Source organism: Lampetra fluviatilis, chromosome 31, assembly GCF_964198595.1.
Source record: "Lampetra fluviatilis chromosome 31, kcLamFluv1.1, whole genome shotgun sequence".
NCBI classification, from domain to species: Eukaryota; Metazoa; Chordata; class Hyperoartia; order Petromyzontiformes; family Petromyzontidae; genus Lampetra; species Lampetra fluviatilis.
In genome coordinates this window covers 7660416-7684078 of record NC_136305.1, presented here as the reverse complement: position 1 = coordinate 7684078, position 23663 = coordinate 7660416, and the positions used below count along the sequence as shown (strand labels likewise).

General features: G+C 45.9%; 1 protein-coding gene across 1 annotated transcript in view; it reads right to left on the bottom strand.

The window, feature by feature from the left end:
* LOC144943501 (inactive dipeptidyl peptidase 10-like) overlaps nucleotides 1–23663 on the bottom strand; it is a 518643-nt gene that overhangs the window by 378672 nt on the left and 116308 nt on the right. Inside the window, exon 2 of the mRNA XM_078871017.1 lies at nucleotides 15102–15216. Coding sequence (XP_078727143.1) covers nucleotides 15102–15216 — 115 coding nt within the window. The remainder of the gene's footprint in view (nucleotides 1–15101; nucleotides 15217–23663) is intronic.

Here is a 23663-nt window from a genome sequence, read left to right as displayed (position 1 = left end):
TTGCAACACAAGCAATCATCAGGTGTGAAAACCACATCAAGATTTTTTTTTGCTGTGGTTTTCACACCTGATGATGATTGCTTGTGTTGCAATCGAAACGTCGTGAGAATTTAATTGTTTTTTATTATTATTTTATTATTTCCCTTCTACGTAACTTTACCGAAAGAACCAAGAATATTAATCCCTGCAGTCACGAAAGCTTTAAATCGAAATGTAAGTGTAATGAGTTGATGGTTTCAACCTGGCCACAAATGGCTGCGCACAAAAAATGATGATCGTCAGTAAATTGTAAAATCTGCACTCTTGAGAATTGAAATATCGGTTTGACTGTCACGTGACAAACAGCGATCTTACAGCGGAGTGTGAGAAAAAGTGAGCGCCCGAGTGTGTAATTAGATAACAATGCAACTTGCGGTTACACGGCTCTGCAAGGCTTTGTTACTTTTCTCAGACACGCTCACAGCAGACTGGAAATACAATTAGAAAAAAGTAACCAAACATGTTTTAAAGTTCATTTTAGGCCTGTTAGGGCTGAAAAAAAAGAAAATGTATGCTTGAACTTGGCCATTTCGAACAAAAAACTAAATAAAATTGTATTAGAATTTCGATATTACAATTCATAGTTGATTAATGGGTCAGGCCATGTAATGACCTGGCCAAATTTGCGCCTTTAAGTCCGACATCCTGGATTTTCATTCGTACTTCGTGCATCCGGTCCCGATGCTGCCTGATGCAGTTTCGAACGAAAGGTCTAATTTTCTGCTGAGCTTGGTCAAGAACATTGTTCAACGTACTGGCGACGAGCAAAATTTTTTTATAAATAATAATAGCCGCATTGACCAAACGCCCCTTCACCAGGTGACGATGACATTTGTTTGGCTGTGTGAAGGTGTTGGAGGGGGTTTATTAATGACCTCGCATTTCGCCAGGATATTGCTTTGACGTGATCCCCCCCTCCCAAAAAAAATTATACGAATCAGATTTCATGAAGTTGACTATTTTATAACGAAGATAATATCAAAGCCCTTTCTTTTCCTTTGCTGGAATGGCAATTTTTAATTAATCGACGTATTAAACATTTCTTATTCATGGAATACTTTGGTTTCCATTCACAGGCTAATGCCGCTGCAAAATTGGAAAAGTCTCGCTGGTAGCGTGACATTTTTTTTATTATCAGAGCACTGACGAAGACAGCACCCACCAAAAACGGATTTGAAACTCACTGCAAAGTTTCCATCAGCACATTAATGCCGCGTGGTTGGCACATTTAAAAAAGAAATCCACAACAAACAAGAACAGAGACAATTTCAATTAAAATTATTCATGTGCGCATGTCGACTTGGTGTATCCCGAAGGAAAGCAACGGTTGACCTGACAACAACTCGGATAATTCGTACGAGTGATCAAAGTGTAGGAAAATCTAACAAAATATTTTTTTTCTCACGGGAGCCTCTACCAAGTCTGAAGACATTTCCAGGAGAGACCTGCCCACGAGGTTTGACCAATTCTCTTTTGGGGAGTTTTTCTTTTTTTGACACGATGAAAGAAAACGAAGCGCACGGTCGAACACCATCCACGCATTCGATGAGACGACACCGCTGGCACAGAATTTCGCAGCCGTGCTGCTTAGCTCTCGGATTGCAACACGCGTTGTTTGGCATGATGTCCGATCCAGGAACCGAGCAAAACAAACATCGGACATCGTCCCGCAAGGCTCTGCAAGCAGGGGGCGAGCGCGCTACCGCTCAGCCACGTCGGTCGCGAAAACGCTCGTTAACGACACGGCCAAACATCTCGGAGCAGGACCCTCGTGAAGAAAGATTCATGAGACTCGGTGTTGGCTTTGCTCAGTATAAAAACAAATAAAAGGGCGATTTAAAGCTTTCGTGACTGCAGGGATTCATCTTCTTGGTTCTTTCGGTAAAGTCACGTAGAATGGAAATAATAAAATAATGCTTTCTTTTTTAATTTTATTATTTCCATTCTACGTGACTTTACCGAAAGAACCAAGAAAATAAAAGGGCATTTTCTTTTTATTTCTGGCCGTGCCGGTTCAGTTTCCCTGACAGCGTTAGAACTCCGAGCCACTGCATTGTAGCAGATATAAATATATATCTCAACAATAGAGAAAATGTGCTGGGCTTGGCAACATCCACAGTATGGATAAATAAACAACACCACACACACACAATTTTCAACCGAGCCACATTCAAACACGCCCGTCTATCTCAGTCCCTTGTCCGAACGCAGCTGTTTGTCATTTTAAATTGCGCCCCGTGCAGGCGCTGGAAATTGATGGCCATGAGAAACTGTTGCCAGGATGTTTTACCCCCCACCCACCACCAGGCAGCTCAGCGGATCGGCAAGACCACACTGCACGCCAACTCCAAATGAGCATGAGGCCAACAACACCGCCGCTGCTGCGAAGCTAGCGTTGTATCAACGTGTATGCTTCTCACGAGCAGACGAATTGGACATTGGGTGGGAGGGGTGGGTGGGTTGGTGGTAGCAGAACATTTTTTGTATGTTTGTTGTTGCCGCTGGTAAACATGCTGTATGATTTTAGATTAGAAGTTTTTGTGACTGCAAGGATCCATACTCTTTGGTTCTTTCGGTAAAGTCACGTAGGTGAAAAAATAAAAATAAAATAAAAAATAGAAATAACTAAATTAAATCACGACGTTTCGATTGCAACGCAAGCAATCATCATCAGGTGTGTTGTATGATATCACTGGTCAACACACTTTTTCTGGCATAAGCAAATTCCAACGGTTTTAATGTAATTTTGGGGTGCTGATTCCAAATCTGACATCAGTTTTTGTCTATCACGTAGGTTTTTGAGATATCAAATATTGCATTTTCAATGAAAATCGCAATATTAAATAAATCTGGATATCTACATAAAATTATATTATAAACACACTATCCTAAAATACAGCACCATATTTTAACACTAAAGCAGTCACTGACTCGCAAAAACTTGCAATCATAAGTGACAGAGTTAATTTCGGGTAAAATCAATGAAAATGGGGTATGCCGATAGCATAAAAATGGGATGTGATAGAGCAAATCTGAGATCATATTTGGAATCAGCACCCTGAAATTAGTCTATAACAGCTGCAAAAGTCCAGGCCAGAATTTTTTTTTGTTGACCAGTGTATTCGGTCGGCAGTGTGGTGTGTTGGGGGTAAGGTGTGGGTACTTCCATGTCTTGCTTGCGAAGGCGTCTGGCCAGCGTGGGCCGAGTTGGCTGTATCTCAGGAGGCGAAATGCTGTTAGAGAGTTTGGCTCCTGCTGCCACCACTGGGCTTAGGCGCCACCAAAAAGGAAGATAAGCGCCGTTCCAATGTCCGTTCGAGCAGGGGCGAAACTTTGCATTTGTAATACTCTAATTATCCACCCCTTGTATGCGTGATGGGTTTTCTGTGGGCCAGCCAAGAGCCCAATCACCCATTAATGGAATTGGCAGGACCCTCCTCGACAAAAAAACAGTGTCTTAAGCATTGTGAGGCTTTCCTGGTTAAATAAAATGATATTTCTAGGGTGACATGCACTGGTTTAAGCCCACTGCACGATGAACCTTTTGACCCGAGTTCTATTCTCGGGCCAGGCTAGCATCGCTTGCGAGTGATATCTAAACCCCCCCCCCCACCATCCACCGCTCCCCCGAGCCGTACTAATCGTCGTGGTAAAAGCATACTCAAGCAACCTTCCTAACCGATAAATGGCATCGGGAAGACTTCATCCAGTAGTCGAATGACAAAGGGCTGTGAATACTTGTTTTGGAATACCATAACAGGTTTGAGCACGTCAACTGGGGAGATGGAGCGATGCACTCAGCTCCCTGCGCACGCCCTATAGGGTGGGATACGGCGCAAAACTGCAAGGGATGGCGACGGCTTGGAGAATCCTTCGTCCAGCAGTGGATTGATCATGGCTCATGATGACGAAAAATGGGTTTGGGACACTGTCCAAGCAGGTGCTGGGCACGTGCAGATTCGCTGTGCGTTCTCAGTCTTTCACTCGCGGTGGGGGGGGAGGGCAAATCAAAATACTAAATATATGTCATGGAGAACCCCCTCCTGAATTTATTTCTGGGTCTCAGCGAGGCTTCTCGAGCAAAGGGAGCAAGATTACAAGATGACATTGGAGGGCAAACGTTAAGATTGTGGCAGGGCAAGGGGATGCAACGGAGGCAAGAGAAAGGTGGGTCTTCACAAAAAAACCACTCGCAACCGAATGCACATTTATTCTGTTCCGTCTGTTTGGCTCTTTCTCTCTCTCTCCTCATTCTCTCCCCTTTCATTCTCTCTCCACCGCCGCTTTCACTCTCTCTAGCTCTCCATCCACGCGTTTTTTTTTAGGCCGAGTGAGCACATTTTCCACACACACACATTTCCGGGGGTGATAGCGCATGAAACGGCTATTTGAAATACGAGTCTGCGAGTGTAAAACAGCCCCAGTGCTGACTGGCACAGCTCAGGGGTGATGTAATTACGTGCACTAAGCCTCCCCCTTGCCTTGCGGGGCACGGTGCTGGTGGTAACATAGCGTAAATAAACGAAATAAACAGCACCGGCGGATGGCGAGGGCGATGTCTTGAGGGGGGAAGAGATTAATAGGGACGCAATGGACTTCTGTTTCACAGCCTTGTACACCGCCAAATGCCGTTGGCGAGCACACCCATCAAGGGCCCGGCACGGAACAACGAGTGGATGGCGTGTCCAGATGCAACTCCACCTTTGTGTCCGCCAGTGATGACGCTTACTCCCGTGTGTTTATTAATCGCTTGCTTGCTTTTGTTGAGCTTCGTTGAAATTGGTTGGCCAATAGAAAAATTCCATCGAAGGTGTTTTTGTGTAAGCAGCCACCGACATTCATTTAAGGTCAAGTCAACCTAGGGGATACATCACGAGGTGTAACGATGCATCGAATCAAAACGATTACTGCACGCACGATACGTGCCTAGAATATTGTGTGAGATCTAAAAAAATTAACCCGTAAAAACAAAGTTTTTCACTATAAATCCTTTATATGCGTGGCATCGGTTTTATTTTATTATTCATTTCTGTTTTTCTTGAGTAAGAGTTTCATTTTTATCACATTGGTATTTTAAATTAAATATAAAAAAAAAATTCCTAAAAAGTGGAAAATTTTGGAGAAAAAAATTTCACGAAAATAAATTGTCACGCAACAACGAGTCTGTGTGCAAAATGTCAGCTCGATTGGATCGCGGGAAGAGGGTTAAAAACGACCGAAAGATTTGCACGGTCGTAAGCGCGCAAGCAAGCAAGTGAACTTCATATAAAGGATTTAAAAATGTCAATGGTGATAGCCGGGCGGTGGTGGCGGCCATGCTGCACGTGGCTGCAGTAACCCCCCAGCACTGTGGAGGCAGCAGCAGCGGTGGCGAGTGTTGGTGGATCACCGCACAGACTTTGCTGAAACTCCACTCCCGTGGGCGGGCATCGAGGTTGTGCCGTAGCCAGGCTCACCAGGAGAAGGCAGTACGGCAAGGAGACTAATCGCCATGTGTTTCCCATCTGTACGGGGATAGAGCGTTGCCCCCCTCGCACCGCGTGGGTTTTCTCCGGGTGCTCTAGTTTCCTCCTACATGTACAATAAATTCTAGATTTGAAGCTTTCGTGACTGCAAGGATTCATACGCTTTGGGTTTTTTTCGGTAAAGTCACGTAGGTAAAAAATCAACCACTTAAGCGGTTGTGCTTTCGCTAAGTTGTCCCCACCTGGAGAAGGACGCTTGTGTTGCGCCTGAAACGTCGTGATGGAATTTAGTTGTTTTCATTCATTTTATTTTTTACCTACATGACTTTACCGAAAAAAACCCCAAAGAGTATGTAAAATAAAGTTAATCACTAAATCGGCTGAAAACATCGAAACCCCCCAATAAAGGACCCTCCTGGGAAAAAAAAGTCCTAACTACTGTGAGGCTCTCCTGGATAAATAAGTAAACGAGTGTGTTTTGATAAACATTATTACATAATTATTTAACGTGTTGCCACTGCAGCCACGCGTGTTGCGCTGCATTGCACCGCAGTTTTTGAGAGGGGAGGAAAAAATGTGACCCTTCAATTGAGATTTTGCCACCTGCCCGTGTTTGACCCCGGACGGTCATTAGATTTCGCGCCCGTGCTCGGGTGGCAACAGGAATGGATTTGTACGCAGACCTGGTATCGGTGCGGCTGTGTTGAACTTTATTACGAGAGACTGCAGCACAGCTGTTATAGATCGAGGCGGCTTGAGATTTACGTCTGGGTTCGGTTCTGAAGTGTGGCAACAGTACATGAATCGTGACCTCAAGAGTGGGGTAAGGGGGTGGGGTCGTTGCTTGGCTAACTTGCAACAGTACATCAAAGTGACACGAATGCAGTTCCCACCTCGTACAGAGACACATATTCCAGGTATAGCGTCCATAGGCTATTGGTGCAAGTGCTGTTTTGACGAGTAAGCGCCTCTATGAAGGCTGGCACGGCACACGAGGGGTTGTGTGGCCAAACAATGGCACCAAACCGTCTTCGTCTCCCGAGTGGCGAAACTTACACACCGCACCAGGTAGCGCATTCGAGGCCGATTTGACCGAGGGGAGGCCTAGGCCCGGTTCAGGTAAATCGTCAACTGGTATTTGGCGGCCATGAGCGAGAATCGAACTCGGGATGGCCGGGTTCGCAGCGCAGCGCGCTATCGACCACCGCCGTTTGCTCCCCGCGCACCAAAAAAACCACATGCGCACGAAGGAGAGAGCGCGAGAGAGAGGGGTGGGGGGGTAATCTACTACCTCCAAAATAAGAAACAGCAGCAGATGGGAGGGCGAGATTGATGGCGCTCGTGTTTCACTCGCGGGCACACCGGCCATGAATCACGACCGGGATCGGGAGACAAAACAGATCCCGGGGAAGAGTAAAGCGAGTGATGGAGGGGCAGCGCGAGCAATCACTTAGAGTGCATGCGAAAGGCGCCACGCGCTGGGTGCCGTCTCAGACAAACGTCCCGGCAATGGGCCACCCTGGGCCAACGGCCGGGCCAGCAGTGTTTAACGCGCCTATCCACTTGGCCATTGAACTATCCATCTATCCATCCATTCATCCACCTACCCACAGGGCCAAAATGGTAAATAAGGGGGGGCGTGGGGGCGTGGGGGCGGGGAGAGGCCCCGGCCCGGGCCAACAACGGACAACGCTAATGTTCAAGCAGAAAGCAGCGGAGTCAGCTGGGACCACGAGGCAGCGATGATATATGTCGGCTGGCAAGTGCAGACTTCCCTCTTTGCCTTCTCCAGTTGTCGGTATCACCCGACGATGACACACGTCCTGGTTCTCGCCCTCGCAGACCCCCCCAAGCGTTTTGAAATCTCATCATGCAAATAAACAGATGCAAGGTTGTAATTTAATTTTGTATATATATGAACATTACATCCCAGTTGCCCTATCTGGTGACATATCAAAGTTGGGTTTAATCAATTCTGGATCCTCCTACAGACAGCAGAGAAAAATGTCCCCCACCCGCATCCCCCCCCCCCAACCCCGTCCCAATACCCCCACCCCTCTCATACAAAGCAACCCCCGAGTGAAATCAGAGGCATTCACATGACATCCTTCAAGGGCCTCTTCTACTACAGACCAATATGTTTTTTTTTATATTCCAGTTGTGAATAGAAGCGAATGGTCCCGTCCTGTTCCCGTCTACCGGTTAACCCCTCCACTCGATTTATGTACACAACCAGAATCCGTTATCCTGTGTGGTGTTAAGCAATGGTCAACGATGACCAGGCCAATACACTAAAATGCAGGTCTGCTGGCTACGGGTTAATCCCTATTGTTGAAACGGCTATTTGACCTCTGCTCTTTTTAGAAGTCGTTTTTAGTACTACCTGAGTAGGCTGAGGAAATGACCATGTCCTCTGGATAAGATGTTACAGATAGTAGGATGCACCACAATCTTGTACCCGGTTTCCAATAAGGTTACACAAACCTAGTGACACACATGCACGCACACTTGCTGGACTATAGGATGCATCCCCACAATGCTTTAAATAAAGGGGGGGAAATGAGGCCTTTAACACAGAGCATATGGTAATCTTACGATGATTCGAAGAACTGCAGTGATTCAGGGTCACAATGTAGTTGCGTTATTAATGTCTTGTTTATGTGATCTCATTTATTATTGGCGCAACTGCACAGTAATACCAAGGCATCATTTGAATCTTATTTTTATGAATCATAAATAATCAATTATTCCAGATGCAATTCAATGTTAGCATTTCGAGTGTAAGATTCCATTTGAATCTATGAACTGATGCGTTGTCAAGTGTGTGATTAAATATGGAATACTTCAAGATGTGTTTTTCAACCTCGAAACCAGAGACCAGATTTCAAATCACATTCACTCAAGCCCTCACTCTTGGAATATGACATTTGGGCTGTTTAACGAACGCACAAAGGGCAAGTCTCACGAATGACATCACCTGATCTTTAACGCCCATTTCTCAGAGCAAGTTTAGAGAAATATGAATCTGGCCAGGTGGCTCGGTGGTAGAGCAAGCGGGCTCACAATCAGCAGGTTCCGAGTTCTAATCCTGGTTTGGCGTTGCCTCAGTCAATCATTCATCCCGGGGCTGGGGGATTTAACAAATATATACCAACTTGTAGGTAAGTAAAAAGTGGTTCTCCTATGGATGGACTCACCCCTGTCCAGAGATGTGGAAATTCCATCAGTGGCTCAGGGCTGCATACAGGATCCAAGCACCGATGGCCTTAATGTTCATTGAAGCAGGAAATCACAAACCGTGGGTGGATGTGACTTGAATCAAACATTGAACTGCACGTCGGTGGGTTCAGTGGGGTCGACGTTCTACAGCTCAATGGCTGAAGCTCTGACCTCCGAGTCACCGTAGTGGGCTTCGCCCGACCATGCCCGCTTTAAAATCCCACGCTGCTAATTTCAGCCAGAATGCCGCGGACAAATTGTAATATATATAAAAGGCCGGGAACGTTAGTCAAATGTTACGCCGCGTCCAATTCTGAGATAGTGCGGCGCCCTTTCCTTCGAGCCATTTGGAAGCGCGCAGGCACGTGGGGTCACGTGGGGTCACGTGGGGTCACGCTCTCCGGTATAGTTCGCTCTCGGCACACCTTGACGCGGTCGAATCACCGCAAGCAGAGGCTGCGCGCGATTCCCCGTGGAAGGATTTCGCGAGAAGCGAGTCCCAAGACAAGCAGAAACCGCGGGGCTACTTTGGAAAAGCAATTACACAAATGAAGAGGAAATATGAATGTTCAGGTGCTGCTGATGAAACCAAATCAATTGGCATATTTGCACGTCACCTGACAACTTTGTGGTTGGCGCTGTCGGACGGTTAAGGGTCGTTATCAAACATTGACACAATAGCTACACGATCGAAACCAAAACAACCCAATTATAAATCACAATATTAATTTGGTAATGTTTGCATACATGTATACAACTCTTTAAAATAATTACAAAAATGTAAGCAACTGCAGCCCACAAAGCATGCAAAAGTTCATATCCTGTCGATTTTTTGTTTTCCTAACGAAGCCAGCGTATTGGCTCCTGCTCAATGTTTGATGTCGACTAAACAACAACAAAAACCATGGTGCAAACAAGGGGCCAGAGGAAACGTCAGCGGTCCCCAAACAGAAGTCCGCCCAAACGAGCTCTTCGCTCACACACACGGACACACGTCCGCGAGATGAACTTAAACTGCGTTTAACTGCCGCGATAAAATGGACTCCCAGCGCAAACAAAGCACCGTACAGTTAAATCGTACTGCTTTACGATACACCAAGAGCATTTTGTTCGTATCGTTTATTGTCAAAGTACCACGGTGAGGCCATCCAAACATCCGAGCGGCTAGTTTATTCGTGTGCCCGGCTGAAGTGAATGATGGGTTCCATCCGACACACACAAAACAAAAAGACCACACGTTTAAGCGCCGCCTCGGGTCTGCTGCCATGCTGCTTGCACTGATGCAATGCTCAGCCCTCTCTGTTTCTACAGCTTTAAAAAAGATATAAACCCGTTGATGACATTAACTAAGAAAACACTCACCACGTGTTAATTACACTGCCTGACAATGAGAGAATACCGAAGCAGGCCGGCATTTCAAGCCACGGTTCTTCTTCAGAGCAGAGCAGTGTTCTTCGTTGCAAGGCCCCAGGGCCACTCGTGGCCTTTAGTGCGGCCCCCGACAATACACGAATGTGAAAACACCCCAACGTGCTGTCAAACCCCAATGGGTTTCAATTGTGTGACGGCCATCGCACGGACTATGTCTTATCGACGATTGTGGTCTGAAGAACACCGAGAGAGAGGGTGCAAAGATTTGACTGGCTCACCAGTCGGTGATTGCACTCTACCGCCATGAAGCCCCTCGAAATGAACTGGTAAATGTTTTAAAAAGTTGATGAATTAATGAGCAGCTATAACATTGATGCGAGCAGGCACCACATTTCGTATAAATTGTAATAAAGTAAAGCAAAAATGTACATGTAAATTTATTTAAATGGAAATATATATTTTTTTATTCAATGTTCAATGGCATCATTGGGAAAAAAAGTAGTTTCCAGTGGAGGAGATATTATTATCAATTGGAAGTGACTAAATTGTATTTTATTTGTGATGTGGTACGGTGGCGTCCACTATCTAGGATAGACCATAGGGGGCGTGTGGTTTCCCATAAAGATTCAACTTCCTGTAGCCCCAATTGCAGGATTTATATTCTACACCAGGGGCCAAATTAACAAGCATATCTAGTACAGTAAAAGTCCTCTTATCCTCGGCTCATTAATCCGCAATGCCTATTATCGACAGGGTCAAGGCAATCTAGATTGGTGGGTCACCGGTTCTATGGATTTGCTCTCCGTAGTTTTCAGTCCCTTCCGTGAAGAATAAGGACGGGGATAATCGGGGGAGACGTTGTGTAAAACAAAATAGAGAACAGGTACGTTTTCTTGTTCAGAGATGTTTTTTAATGGGTGTGAAGAAATTCTGCGACACGTTGTTCCTGCTATCTGCAACGTTTCTTTGGTTCGCATCCTCGACGCCGCGATGTGGAGCGTACGAGCAAAGTTCTATGAATGCTACTGCGTGACGCATAGATCTGGAAGTCTCAAGTTCATGTTGTTTAAGCAGGTGAGAAAGCCAAAAGATCAAGATAGGACACAATTTGCGAGAGTAACCTGGGTCAACAAAATAACGAAAGCAATCTTGCAAGAACTAATGCATTTCCATATTCCATCAAGGTCCTTAAGATATTCTGATCTCCAACTGCTCAGCGCTCCCAGGTCGAGGTTGTGCTCTTTTGGCGATGTGTGCTTTTGTTAGGGTGGAACCCAAGCTATGGAACGCCTTGCCACCTGAAATCAGGAAATCAGATTCGGTATATATATTTGTCTGCTTCGAAACCCATCTCTTTAAACTGGCCTTTCCTCTTTAGTTTGGTCGGTTGTCCTGGTTCTGGTTTCGTTTCCTGATTTCCATGCATTGTGTATTAGGATCCGATGATGGAATATGCATCACAAATTTGAATTATTATTCATAACGTACATATACTATTTGAAAGCAAATGGAAATTAGAGCAAAAGAACCATCTTACAAAAGAAATGTAAAATGTGCACAAACAAATAAATACAAAAATTAAATACATTTCATGAAATAAAAGTTTTGCTCAGACCAATTACTTAAAAAAACATTCGTATTAAAATTAAGTTACAGAAACGTCAACATAAAGGAAGGCTGACGAGTGCACGGGCATGCGAAAAAACAACAACAGGGATATGAGATATGAAATGTATGAAATGAGCCAACGTCTGGATGGGATATCTAACATTTATTTTTTGACGATTCACCCAACTCCTCAAAAGTCCATTTTTTTTTTTCATCAGCAACTGGCTGGTGACTGGCCTGCTTCTCCAAGCGCGATATTTTTGTCTTTTTTTACCTGGCCTGAACGGGAGAAGTACGGGCCCACCCTGCCTGCCCGGTTGACTAACGACCACACGGGGTCCCGTAGCGGGAGTTTCGCGTCGGCCCAGGGGCAGGCGGGCGGGCGGGCGGGCGGTGGAGGTGGTGGGGGTAGGTGGGGAACATAGCAATCGCTCTATGAAAAAAAAAATCACTCCGTCAGCTTGACGCAGTCACAGACAATCGCCCATCAAATTCGGGTTAACGGGGAAAGGGGGGTGGTTTTGATAGAAAGGTATAAATAATAATAATAAAATAAAGTACAATAAATGACAGAAGAGTGAAGAGTAGAATGGATGTGGCAGGTGCGAGAGAGAAATGGGCTTTCCCGGCCAAGTGGGGACACGTAATGATGTATTTACGCCTTAATGGGCGTCGCGGCTCAGATCGCCGGGGTCCCCACGTGGTACGCTCCCCACGTGGTACGCTCCCCAGCTTCTCGCCAACGTGTCGCCTCGCTACAGTTGCCACCCGTCCTGGTGTTCCCAGGATGTTGTCCTCTCTCTCTCTTTTTTCTTCCAAAGATTTTCTCACGTTTCGCTCGATTATACACTGGTCAACACACTTTTTCTGGCATAAGGTATTCCAACGGTTTTAAGGTAATTTTGGGGTGCTGATTTCAAATCTGGCATCAGTTTTTGTCTATCGCATCAGGTTGTTGATATATCAAATATTGCATTTTCAATAAAAACTGCAGAAGAAAAATATTAAATAAATGTGGATATCTACATAAAATGATATTATAAACACACTATCCTAAAAATACAGCACCATATTTTAACACTAAAGCAGTCACTGACTCGCAACAACTTGCAATCATAAGTGACAGAGTTAATTTCGGGTAAAATCAATGAAAATGGGGTATGCCGATAGCATAAAAATGAGATGTGATAGAGCAAATCTGAGATAAGATTTGGAATCAGCACCCTGAAATTAGTCTAAAACAGCTGCAAAAGTCCAGGCCACAAAAAAATGTTGTTTTTGTTGACCAGTGTTATAAGACGCTCCGGAAAGTAAGGCGCACCCTCTGGGTGTCACATAAAGTTACCGATATTTTTCACTCGCGCACAGACACCCCCACTAGATTATAGCACAACTGCATTGGTTGGGGGAAATGTGAACCCTTTCATTTGTTGACCTTATGAATACAAAAGCTTTTTTGATCTGTAGGTTTTAAAGGACGCTGAATAATAATAATAATACAGTAATACAGAGCTTTGTTAACTTTTTGAGGAGGTGCCACTGCCAGTGAATAGGAAGCTGCCAAAGCCCACAACTCGGCATGAGAATCGAATATGCACGAGTCCAGGACTTTGGATGATCGCACACTTTGTGATAACATTGACGGCGCGATCGTGGAAGAGCTCCCGGCGTTACACGGAGGTGTGCTGCTGTGTGACCGCGTAGATCTGGAAGGTTTCGAGTTTATTTTGGTTTTGTTTCAGCAGGCGAGAGGTCAAAGATTGCCAAGTTTTAGCGCGGTGCTTGACTGCAATCCGAAAGGCTGGAGTTCATATCGGCCGTTCGTGATGATTTCCTGGGTTATGTTCGAGTTGACGTCTGGTGGACTTTAGATGGCGTCTGATGTGCCGATGATTCGTTCGAGTTTGGCCAAACAGGATGATCCGTGGAAAGACTCAATTGCCCGGCTATATTGCAAGGGAAATCCGTGGTAAACGAGCAGAGCGACAACATCAACATTGCACAAGAACGCGTAAGGAGGGGTCCTTGATGGAAGGTTGCTCAACTAACAAATGGGAGGTATTTAATCGGTCGTCAACACAAAATTACGCGGATCGGAAAGAGAAAGAACTGCGCAAACATATTGTGAGGACAACAAACAAGGTTCGTTTCACACGCAAGCAATTCTAGATTTGAAGCTTTCGTGACTGCAAGGATTCATACTCTTAGTTTGTTTCGGTAAAGTCACGTAGGTAAGAATAAAACTAATAATGAATTTTATTTCTATTATTTTTTAGTTTTAGTTTTATTCTTACCTACGTGACTTCACCCAAAAACCCTAAGAGTACTCGCAAGCAATGTCTATTATCTTGGTGCGATGATAGAAACATGAACACACGCGAACCAATAGAGATGCAGGTGCAGGTAGCGTGCGTATTCTGGACTAATTAGGGACAAAGAGGAGCAGCACGAAGCACAAGCAAGTGACGAGGTAACAGTGCCACCACATGAAGGTGAGCCTCAGGCCCACGTTCACACGGGCCGCATCATAGATATGAACCTTATGGCGGTACCCTGGGGTACTCTCGCGTAATGTCCGTGATGCAGTCATTAAATCATTTATATTAAGTTCACTTGCTTGCTTGCTTGTGCGCTTACGACCGTGCAAATCTTTCGGTCGTTTTTTAACCCACTTCCCGTGATCCAATCGAGCTGACATTTTGCACACAGACTCGTTGTGCGTGACAATTTATTTTCGTGAAAAAAAATTCCAAAATTTTCCACTTTTTAGGAAAAAAAATTTTCATATTTAATTTAAAATACCAATGTGATAAAAATTAAACTCTTACTCAAGAAAAACAGAAATGAAAAATAAAATAAAACCGATGCCACGCATATAAAGGATTTATAGTGAAAACTTTGTTTTTACGGGTTAATTTTTTTTAGTCTGTTGATGGCCGGCGATGCGTCAATCGACTCATCTCGACGAGCTGTACACGATGCACTATTCAAAGTTTAATTGTTCGATAACGGATTTTTTATGCTAATGTTCGGCGTTTCGACATCGCGGAATAGCACTGATTTCGGATTGATTGGTGCCCCAGTCGCGGAGTTAAGTACACCCCTAGAAAAAATAGTGTCCCAGAAATAAAGTATTTAATTGCCTCGGCCATTTTTCATTATCTGGTACCCCGGGGTACCGCCATAGGGCTCATGTGAACAAACGTTGCTGAACAACTCGGCCGCCATGCAAAAAAAGATGCTATCCAGGCCGTTGGTCTACCTCACCGCATCGTCCTCCCAGCGTCGATAACATGGCAATCACTTTGTGTGTGATATCGACAGCGGTTTTGATCGAATGACCACTTCCGTGTAATAAATGTGGAGCTGAGTGTAGATTGACGATGACACGATCCTTACCGGGTGTGAGCAGGATGACGGAGGTGACGATGAGGGAGCAGACGATGATGATGACGAGCAGAGCGATGGCGATGCCCTTCCAGTTCCTCTGTGGGGCCTCCCCCTCATCCACCTCCTGGGAGAACGACATCAGCATATTCGTTATTGACACAAACATCATCATCATCATCACAAAATAGCATCACATATCTGACCATCATATATCTTGGTGCTTCCCCCCCCCCTCCCCAGCTCTCCACAAGAAGCAATACTTCTTTCAGTGTCCTCAAAAGTTTGTTTTTGGAACTAAAAAGAACACTTCAAAGAGCTTCACGCGTGGTAGTGTCACAAGTATCGTGAACTCTTGTCAGAGGGCAGACGTCCCGATTCCACACGGCAATGGCAGACCATGAATAATGCCAGACCACTGATGGTCATCTGGCAGCGTCTCGCCGTGTTCCCACGGCCATTAGGCTCCAGACGCAAGCCGTACCCAGACCGTTCTTCATACAGCCCGCCATGGCTTCGACTCATGATGCTCGCTCCCTGCTCCTCCCTCCCTTACTAACCTTCCACCCCCCAAACTAATAAAAACAATACGTATTCTTAGTATTTTCGGTAAAGTTACGTAGGTAAAAAATAAAAAAAGGAAACCTAAGAATATGAATCCTTGCAGTCACGAAAGCTTCTAATCTAGAAATAACAATACAACCAATATTAATTTCATGAAGCACCGATTCACAATAAAATATCTCCAAGCATTGCACATAAACAAATAAATAAACAACGCTGGAGAGAAGCAATAAGAATTTAGAAATTCCTAACGAGGTTTAACGCTCTGCTTTGGTCATTCTGCTCAATCACCATTCGCGCACAGATCATCATGCGCATAAGAAACACCAGAGAGGTGCTTGGTGGTGGCCAGTACATGGCAATGCGCTTCGTCGATTGACGTTTCGTTCTGGAATTGTGGTTCTATCCCACTGTATTCTTGATTCTTTTATTTTTGTAGGCACACGTAATGCATTTAACAGGCCTAATTATGCTGTATGTATGTGGAACTTCTTTTGCACCCAAACTTAGCCAACCGTGTTAATCGGTGTGTGGGCGAAGGACAACAAACTCAACAAAACATTATGCTGATGAGACCCAGAAGGTGAAAATCAGCCCAGTGTGTTGGCTTAAAATGCTGCTTGATAATAATGGACTGGAGAGCAAAGTGGGTGATAAGACAATTTTTTTGTTATTTACATGTGGTGACAGAATTTTGCTTAACATTTTCTTTAACCACCGGAGCTGTCTGGCCAACTCTATTTTAAATAAAACCTTTCACTAACCCCCTCCCACCCAACCCCAATCCTCTTTTACATACCCATTAAAAAAAGGCGTTCAACCAACCCTGTAAAATCTCAGCAACAAGCTCGTTAAATAAGGAAGTGCACGATCTGTAACGCCGGGGCAAGCGCGTTTGTTGGAACGTAGCACGCGTCGGAAATGTGAATTTGGAAGAAGAAGAAAAACCCATCTTCCACTGTTTGATTGACGTTTCAAGCCGCGAAAAAGGGGGCTCGGTGCCCTCGGAGTAAACAAAAAGCCACGGCTGGGGGGGGGGGGGAGAGCAACCTCCTGCTAACAGCGGAGCCCTCGTCGAGCCGGCAAAAAAATCTCAGCGTGCAATAACATCTCCGCATCTCTCACGGGCAACCAGGACACATCTCGGCCTGCAATTGCAGCAATGACAGCGGCTGTTGTGCACTACTCAGGACCCTGGAGAGAGAGAGAGGGAGAGAGGGAGGGAGGGAGTGAGGAGAGACCGGCACACGTAATGGGGGTTACGGAAATTGACGGCGTGATAAATATTTCCTGCTGTAATATTCACGCGTTTAATGGGCTACAACTCAAAAATGGCACCGGGGGGGGGGGGGGGGGGGAAATATCAATGTTTACGAAAAGGCAATACATCCAAAAATATGACTGCTCTACATCAACTGTTTTGAATAGATTAATAGTAAAGTGTGCTGACCAGCGCTGGAATTGGATGAAATGCTCGCGCAAAGCGGTGTGCGCTTGACAAACGTTAAATGCTCGCACGACGGCTTTTCATTTTTTTCTCCTGCGCCCTTGCATTTAATGGGCAGGCTACTTCGGGAACCATTACCATCATCGACCGTAAGTGGTTCCTGAACTAGCATTGCGGTAGAAAATATATATTTAATCCGAGGAACACGCAGCATCTATCAGATGAAAGGGGGTGGGGGAAGATTTCCAGATGTCATCCTTCAATGGAAGGCTACTGGATCAGATGGAATAATTGCGGACAGTTCTTTTTTACTTTCATTTTACCAGGCAAGGTCCACTGAGCTCTACAGCAATTTTTCAGACGCGACCTGGCCACAAGGATAGCTCAACGGAGTGGCCTATTACGTGGAAATGTATAGCAATCAAATACTATAAAAGCATGATGTTGATTCGAAATGTGGAGGGGAAAACCGGAGGACCCGGGAGACAAATCCACGCGACTACGGGGAGAGAGACACGCAAAACTCCAAATATATACGGGCGTTAGGGTCAGGATCGAACCCACAACCTCCTGTATACCAGACGAGGTAGTTAACATTAAAGGAGCAGGAAAACGTTGTTAGGATGTGGGCTTGTTCACGCAATATATGGCCAGAAAAATTAAACGCCTCCATCACAGAATGAGTCCACGACCATTTTTCGCTTAAAAAAGTGAGAGAAACGTCGACTTCAAAGAGTGTAATCCTATTAAGCCTCCAATTAGGTGGACATAAATTAGGTGGACATAAATTGTTCACAAAGCTCATTGGGAACGGAACAAGGAACATTTAGAGGTCAACCAACCAAATGAACAAGCAAGGTTTTTGCAAAAGTTTCTCTACCATCAATCACACTGTCAACCAGATTTCAGAAGTCTATAAAAGCAACGTAATCACGGTTTGAATATTGTACGAAAAAAAATCCTCAAATGTCAACCCGATTTTGACACCATCAAGTGATGACATAGAGAATCATTTCAGAAACGTCGCAGCATGAAGCTTCACGCCAAGTGAGAGACCGGTGCGCGGAGGTAGCCATGACAGAATAAATTATGCAATATATTATTATTATTATTAGTGACAGGTGTGTAACAAAGCGTTGATTTATCATACAATCTATTTTTTTATTCATGATGGCTACGTAAAATCGCGTGTGAGAAATCATTATTATTTTGAATTGCATTATTCTGTATGGGGAGGAGTGGTAGTGCTGTGTTTAGAGCACTGCAACATGAACCTGGATACCCGAGTTCGATTCCATTCCATGTCTAACATCAATGGCGATTATGATCGCCTTCTCCACTGCAGACCAAACCCGCACAGATGTGTAGAGGTGTAATTGTGTATGGGCGCGGATGGCTAACAAACACAAGGGGCGTGGTCAGGGCCGTACACAGAGGAGGTGCTCACACCGACGTCCGCACCTGCATCACCCACGGGCCCCTCCCGGGGGCCGAGTAGTGGTGAGCCGGATTGCTCGAGGTCGGAGTATCAGCTTTAACCAGCGAAGACCGAAGACCAGCTAGCATAGGCCCCGGAGCTCCCCTGGCTCGCTGTCCTTGTCAGGGCCGACCAGGGCAAGCCGGTGGCGTGGCCCCGAGAGCCCAGACTCAGGGTGCCGAGATCCCAGCTTGACCAGGGCTGGGATAGGTAGCCTCCCTTAGCTCCGTAGTGGAGGACTCGGGTTTAGGTTAGCAGGGTTAGATGTCGTGTCTCCCTGTTAGTTGAGTAAAGGGAACGTTAACCCCTTAAGTACTGTGTGTACACAAGTTGGTGTCAATAAATAAGTGTGCCTCCGATCCCGTCGTCAAGCCTCCTGAATACTACTACAGATGTATCAGTCAACATGAGGTCCAAGATCAGAACTGCGCAGTAAATTACTGCACAGTAATGAAACTCCAACACGGCAACAGCGGTACAAAGGATCTCGCTTCAAATCAATTCCTGCCACCCAAAAACAACAGATGCCAGCCATCTTCTTGGTTCTTTCGGTAAAGTCACGTAGAAGGGAAATAATAAAATAATAAAAATAAAACATAATAAAATAATTCTCACGACGTTTCGGCCACAACGCAAGCAGCCGTCCTCAGGTGAAGAACAGGTCTGTCGGGGAGACAGCGACGGCTGCTTGCGTTGTGCTGCTTGCGTTGTGGCCGAAACGTCGTGAGAATTATTTTATTATGTTTTATTTTTATTATTTTATTATTTCCCTTCTACGTGACTTTACCGAAAGAACCAAGAAGATGAATCCCTGCAGTCACGAAAGCTTTAAATCGAAAGACGTCAGCCAATTCTCGGACTGAGAGAATGCACGGCAGATTAAGAACGCGTGGCGGTGTGAGGTGGTCTAAAGAACACGACGGATACGCCGCTGCATTGGATGGGTGGGGAGCGGCTTTGTTGGTCATGGTGGACACGCGTGGCGTTCTCATGTGCGATCTTGGTGTGGTTGCACTCGAAGTTGATATTAAAACGAGTTCCAGTTGTTACGAGGCCCTACTGAATGAGTTCACTTCAATGGACGAGTCAGTGAGGTGCTGTAGAGAGAAGTGGATGCCACTTGTACTGTATGTATAATAAATAAACAATCTAGTTGATGTGCGGAAGACTTTGTTTAAGCTCCGCTTTTGACGGACAGCATTTTTAGGACGCTTTCCATCACAAAAATTCGAGGTATTTTTTTTTGTCAGTCAACCCCGGGATTTGATTTGTTCAGTTACGTTCAAGGATTAAAGTATGAAATCCGAACCCAACATATTCCAACTCTTTTGCTGGAAGCCCTTTCCTTATATTTTGCCCAATTCTCCTCTTTCTAGAATTTCTGTCTGTGAGAAGAAATGGTAATTCGCAGGTAGCCCGCCGCACACCATAGATGAAGACGTAAATCACGCTGCACAGAAAGGCAAGACACATAGCTGCTGTACTGTCTCCTAGGTTGTTTCGGTTTCGTCTTCAGTACAGCTAGGAACGCACACATTCTTTTCGACGCAACCGTCCATCCCTTCCATCAGCCAGCCAAAGCATGAACCGGCCTTATTTTAGGCATGTGATGCGTCTAACAGGCCTAAACTCTGCTGTATGTATGCATGTTGTACGACGGGCCTGTATCACCCCCAATAACTCCCCCCCCCCCCACTCCTGGGTGCCCCCCCCCCTCTAGCACATCACAACACCCAACAACAACCGCCGTTCACCATTAAGTGGCGGTGACATGTTCGTGGCACTTTGAGGCCACGTGGAAGTGTCGAAGGCCCGCTGGCAGGAGGTCACGGAACAAACCCAGGTTCCAGGGGTTGCGGGTTAACCGACTGGGACGTCATGAGTAGCTCCCATCTTCTGGTATTCTGAGATATTGTTTCCGTGATATTTCCAGTAAAAAAAAATAAAGTGTACTTGTAAATGCAGCCAACACGTTTCATTTGCAGCGCTGGGATTTCCCCCCCAAATCAACTGAGCCAACTTTGAATACGTCGTGATTCTGTGTGCACTCATTAGTGACTCGGCTAATGCCTTCGTTTCTCTACAGTTGAACGTGCACGCATGGCTGAAACCCGGGGTCAAACCGAGGATCAGAATGGTGCCAGATCAGCTGTCTGTTCCTTGACACACTCGGCTACCGAAGAATAATAACCACCCAAGGAAATACTGAATACCGAGTCTAAAGAATGTAGTTTGGTAATTCCATTCCAGCGTTTTGAAACGTGGACGCTAAAGTTTGACACGGGAGGGTTTAATTGGTAAAAAAAAAACTCAGACACATACGGGCTGAAGTCGGCATGTTTCTAACGAATTAATAATATAATACACACCGCGGATTATATTCATTTCGCTTATCAAGCCGAAACGTGAGAACACCTTTCACACGGATGTTTCAAATGCCACAGCTTTCATATCGACGTTCATAAATCAAGTGGCTGCTCTATAAATATAGTAAACAGTCTGTTCCTGGCATGGGAACATTTTGTAATATGGTACTTGTGCGAGAACCAATTATCCTGTAGTCCTTCCCAGGGAAATGTTCCTGCTACTACCCATAGCCAAACTTGGCAGGTTTCATGCGGTGGGGTAAAGTGTGGGCACCTCCCACCGCTTCCAAGATATCTGGCCAGCGTGGACACCAAAGCATCCTCTGGAAGGGCCTCTCCGGAGTTCCGAGTGGAGGCCCCTTTCACGAGAAAGTTGTGCGAGCGAGCACTTGCATGGCAGCTGGAGGGGACTACTGAGGGAGTGGCAGCAGTAAGCAGGGCACACGCCCGAGAGGACGTACGCAAAGGAGAAGGAGCGATGAAATCCGCCCGCGTGCAAGAGCTACGTAGATTTTAGCGGCTGGGGAGACCAGCCGGCAGTGGCTAGATCATGGCCTTAGGTTGTCAAATCTCATTTGCTGAGACTCATTCCTCTGCCTTTTCGAAAGTGTCAAAACATATTTGAATTTAATTTAACTAAACTATAGCTATGGGGGCTAGAATAACGGTCTATTTTTAGAATGTGTCAAACACACTTTAATATATTGAAGACACGATCTCGTGTGAATGAGAAACGTCGCAGAAATGAGCCTCTCAGGTGAACTCCAACCGGGGTTCATTGCGAACTTCTCATCTAATCACCCAGATGCCACCACCCCCCTCGGCTTCACCCTCCTCGCACACCCCCCCCCCACTCAGCGAGCGTGATATTGGGCTGAGTTGTTCGTGACTCGTGCCTCGCTGCTGTAATTTCTCCCCACGTCTCTCAATTGTGTGGCGAGCGGGGGGGGGGGTGTAAATTTGAGCTGGATTTGGCACGGTCCATTGCTCAATTTCTTAATTTCCTGATCAAATTAAACCCTGCACCTGTTCTCAAATAATATCACGGTTCCTCCGCTAATTATTTCACTCACTGCGCATGCTGCAGCGCTGATTAATTGGCGACCTGCATGGACTCTTCATTCTTTCATCTCCTGGCAACCCCAGACCCTGCTGCTCTTCCTGTGCCACTTCACCATCCCCCCATCATTGAGGCACGTGGTCCAACCCCAAACACCCTGTCTTGAGAATTAACCCCTGTCCCCCACCCCACCACACACACAGAATATCCCGCGCACCACTCTCACCTGGGAGTAATTTTAAGATTGCACATTTCGGCTTTAGTTGCACCACGTGACCTTGGGACGGGTATCACTCCCTCTGTTACAGGTGGCTAATCTATTCAACAGTCAAGGGGCCGAGGGTGGGAGGGTGGCGGGAGTGCAAGTGCAGAGAATGACTCTGCACTTACACTCCCGCATGCTGCACCAGTGCAGTTCGATTACCAGCCACGGCGGACATCAGTGGCGAGCGATACGTAAACCAGTCCTGAGACGCCCTCTCTCCCCAATACACAGCAACCGGTGTGCATTATGGTCCGATGACCCTGGTAATCAACACAGCACGGGGAAGCCTTCATCCAGCCGTGGATTGACAAGGCACACTCGAGTAATATTCACGGTAGAGGCCTCCTAGGAGAATGGATTCAAGTAGGAAGATGGATGTGTAGACGAAAATCGCGTAGAAGCAACGCAACCCGCTGGGGAGCTTTTGAAGAGGTGTATTCCTCCGGTATAAATACATATTCTGATGCTGTATGTGGTATCATGGAATCAATTTTAGATTTGAAGTTTTCGTGACTGCAAATCACGACGTTTCGGGTGCAACACCAGCGTCCTTCAACAGGTGGGACAATTTAGCGAAAGCACACACAACTTAGCGAAAGCACACACACTTAAGCGGTGTGCTTTCGCTAAGTTGTCCCCACCTGAAGAAGGACGCTTGTGTTGTGCCCGAAACGTCGTGATTTGATTTATTTGAATTTCATGGTATCACCTTCGTGGACCTATCCCTGGCAGGACGCGAGGCTTTTGCTGGTTGCAATAATTCTGCAAATGGAGTCTCCTTGTCCCGTGACGTAACTCCGATAGGCAGAGCTGAGAAAAACCATGCGTGCCAGTATCTCCACCGCCTACCTCCACCATCCTCGCCCATTGCCCCACAGCGGAAGGTGGCCCATGTATTACAGAAACAGTGCCATCGGATTCCGCCAGTCTAAAGACAGATTCTGATAACAAACGTATTCAAATTGGTGTATGCGCTTGGCCATTCTTAAGCCAACTACTTAACTCCTGAGACGTGCCAAGATAATTGGACAAAAAGCAATTTTTGTGTCTTGTAGATAATAGAGTAATGAGTTAACGAATGAATGTGTTATCTTGTAGCCACATATAATAGACATTTCGTCGGCACCGTGCAGTAAAAGTTGATGGGCAAAGCGCAGCCCTGCAAGTGTCTATCTCACGCCACTGCTGGCAGAAAGGACCGCCAATAGAGGGGCCTCTAGACAGCGCCCCCCCCCCCAGAAGGGCATTTGGACGATTATTTTTTCCACTCTGGGCAGTTGAGAGTACCCACGTGTGAACCCATCACACCTGACCTGCTGATCGACTAACTGTGGTTATAGCATGGGGCCGTCCATAAATGACGTCACGCGATTTTGGACGATTTTTGACCCCCTC